A 3,394-nucleotide genomic window follows, 5' to 3' on the forward strand; every position below is an offset into this window, starting at 1 on the left:
TGGCAGGATTGGGGTCATGGGAAGGCAGCCGTAGGTTGTACCAAATGCAATGGGTGGGGAGTGAACCTGTCCATTCCCAGGATAAGTCCCCCAAAATGAAAACAAAACCATCAAACTAGGCCATGCTGCAACAGCAACGTGCCAGGACAGAAATCTGGTGCTGGGCATCACCTACACACGGTGCCCTCCGGAACAGTGCCACCAACACGGCAATGCACCCTTACACGGGAGGTAACCTGCCTGGGTGTCAGAGGGAGGACCTTGAGCGAGCTCCGGGGTGGACGGTGGGCACCTGCTGGGTCATCTCTCATGCCCAGTGTTGTCCACAGGGCACCCGCCATCCCCTGGCACCGCATTCCCCGAGGGGCAGGTGGACTCGCTCCTCTCCATCATCTCCAGCCAGAGGGAACGCTTCCGGGCCAGGAACCAGGAGCTGGAGGGGGTATGTTGGGTGCAGAGGGTGGCAGTGGGGCTGCAGGACCATGGTCTGGGGCTGGCTTTAGTGACCTGCAGGGAGTTTAGGATCAGCACCCTGCAAGAGAACAACCCAAAGCCTCCTCCAGCCCGTCAGTGATGCTCCAGTTCATGGGCAGCTCCAAATCCTTGTCACCCTGCAGATGTGCTTGGCTGCCTGGCACAGCATTTGGGGGTGCTGGTTAAAAGGCACATAGGGAATGCGATTTGGGGTAAAAACCCAGTAGCTCCACAAATTGAAGTACAGCTCAAAATGACCTCTTCAAAGCCAGCAGGTTGGCTTTGCGCCCCTCATGGAGGCCAGGTCTCAGCCCAAAGCCACCCACAGACACCTTTGCTGTCCTTCTTCAGCCATGGAGGGATCAGGTTTGTCAGTGGTTCAGGACTGGGGCCCTGTTTGGTAGCAGATGGGACAATTTGGGAGCAATTTTAATTTAAAGCCTGAGGATTTTAATCACTGAGAGGGGACTGAACCTTGGCTGGATGCACCAGATCAACCCTGGCCTCGCTGCTGACGGCCCCCTTGCTCCCCCCATGCAGGAGAACCGCATGATGCAGCACACGGTGCATGCCCTGCAGAGCGAGCTGGACAACCTGAGAGCTGACAACATCAAGCTCTATGAGAAGATCAAGTTCCTGCAGAGCTACCCTGGCCGGGTGAGTGGCTGCCTGTCTGTCTGTGGGGGTTCACACTAACAGTCACCCCCCAAACACAGACCATCACCCTGTGTGTGCAGGATCAGTGGGGAACCTGCACGTTACCCACACGGACCTTGCATGGAAGTTAGACAACTGGAGCTGATCGGGGTGGAAAAGGGTTCAGTGCTGTCAGAGCACACGGTACCCAACCTTTCTGCCAGGTTGTAACTGTGCTGGAACGTGTCTGACATCTTTGGTGCCAGAAGAATGGCATCAAAGATGTCCCATTCCCCTATGAAAGAGCTACTGCAAACCCCTTTGATGCTCACTGCCAGCAGTATGATGCTCCAGCAGACAAATCCTCAATTCTTCTGCCTGACCAGAAGAGGCAGGACCTTCTGTAACAGATCCCTGCAGTTAGAGCCTGGAAAAGAATTCATCCTGTCAGACCTGTGCTCATTCCCACCACCCTGACTTTCTTGTGGCCAGCAGAGAGGTTGCTGCTCGGCTTCCCACTCCCATGGGCAGAAACCAGACCGAAACAGAACAATGCCGGTAACAGCAGGAGGAGGCTGTGGAAGTGGGCCAGGCTTTGCTGCAACCTGCTCTACTCGTGCTGTGTCCCTCAGGGTTTCATCCCTCCACATTCCTGGGGGGTTTTCCACCTGGGGAGCTCACAATTGCAACCACTTCCTTGGTGGGAGCTGGGCTACCGGGACCTCAGGCTTCCCTTATAACTGCCAAAGTGACAGTAACAGGGGCTGGGACATAGCTTTGGATGCCAGCTCCTTGCTCTGCGTGCCCTGTATCCCTCTGGAGCTGCTGCCTTTCCGTGCTGGCTGAGTCTGGTTTATTGACGGATGATGGAATAGGGAATGGGAAACTCCTGCAGCAGCGAAGGACCTTATTTGGTTCTTGTGTCTGTGTCTCGGTGATGACGCAGGGTCAGCCCCTGTGACATTCTTGCCCGTTTCTCCCGCGGGAGATCATCCCCGTGTTTATCTGCTGCCACAAGGCAACCCCTGAGTGCCATTCGCATGAGCTAAAGAGCAAAAGCCTCCACGGCAGCAGCAGCAGCACGGCGGGAATTGCATAATTCCCACCTAAGCGGGCATGTGACACGTTAAAATTAATCATCAAGGATCATTCCATAAGGCCGGGCTGCAGCGAACCCGCGGCCCCCAAAGCGGGAGCTGCTCTCATCGCTGGCTCCTGCTGACCCATGGATCAGGTTGCGGCGTGTAAGGGCACATTTGCTAAAGGTCTGAGTGTGGCCGGGTTTACCCGTGGTGACACCGGCCTCCCTCCTGCCGTGGCCGGGCAGGACAACCAGCAGCACACAGGAATGGGGCCAGAAGGACCTCGGTAAATGTCAGGCATCACCGCGCTGGTGGGGCAGAGCTGGAGGAGGCGCGGTGCTGGGGGAGATGGGGGTTAGCACCGGAGCCCTTCAATAGGGACGTGCAGCCCGTGTAGCTGGGAGCCAAGGCTTGCACCATGGTTGGTGACACCACGTTGCTTTTTCCAAGCTGGTTTTGGGTAGGAATGATGTGGAATCTCTAATTCTCATGACCTGTGTTGGAGAAAGGAGGAGCAGGGATGTGCAGGCTGCATGAACCCAGGGCTCGCTGCTGCTGTTCCTCCTCTGTCCCAGGAGAAGTTTAAAACTAAGCGTGTCTGAACCAACCTAAATCCTTCACTTCTTTCAAGGAGTTTTCTGCATTCTCCTTGCCCTTTGCCCATCTACCAACAGCTGTATGTTCAAACGATGATTTCCACCTCCTAAACCACTGTCTCCCTCCTACCCCACCAAGCAGCAAAGGAGGTCAGAGAGGGATTTGCCCTAGCCCAGGTGGTTCCAGGTGAGCTCTCTGGGGTGACACAATGACTATTATCTCATGGAAAGGGCAAAAAATAGGGAGACACGGATGGAATCCTCGTGGAAGAAAGGACTTTGTTAAATAGCTCTGGTTGTGCTTCTCTTTGAAGGGGCAGATTGCTGTCTGTCCATGGGTCAGCTCTGGGCTCTGCTGCTCCATCCTTTGGGGGATCATTTCATTCCAAATGAGCTGCTATGGGGAAGCAGGGGGGCTCTGGCCCAGTGCTGGGTGTCCATACATTGCTTGCACTGAGGGGGTAGGTACGAGCAGCTACACCAGCACTGGCGCCCGCAGATCTCACCTTGTCTTTGCCGCTGCAGGGTGGCAGCAGGGACGACACCGAGCAGCGCTACTCCTCCCAGTATGAAGAGCGCCTGGACCCCTTCTCCTCCTTCAGCAGG

The 3,394-nt window shown here is 55.8% G+C and overlaps 1 protein-coding gene across 1 annotated transcript in view; it reads left to right on the plus strand.

Annotated features, from left to right (window-relative positions):
- Positions 1–3,394, plus strand: part of LOC104406322 (protein CASP-like) — an 11,086-nt gene that overhangs the window by 1,776 nt on the left and 5,916 nt on the right. Inside the window, exons 4-6 of the mRNA XM_010015267.1 lie at positions 330–442; positions 1,015–1,131; positions 3,314–3,393. Coding sequence (XP_010013569.1) covers positions 330–442; positions 1,015–1,131; positions 3,314–3,393 — 310 coding nt within the window. The remainder of the gene's footprint in view (positions 1–329; positions 443–1,014; positions 1,132–3,313; position 3,394) is intronic.

Source organism: Nestor notabilis, unplaced genomic scaffold (assembly GCF_000696875.1).
Source record: "Nestor notabilis isolate BGI_N333 unplaced genomic scaffold, ASM69687v1 scaffold21505, whole genome shotgun sequence".
Lineage (NCBI taxonomy): Eukaryota > Metazoa > Chordata > Aves > Psittaciformes > Psittacidae > Nestor > Nestor notabilis.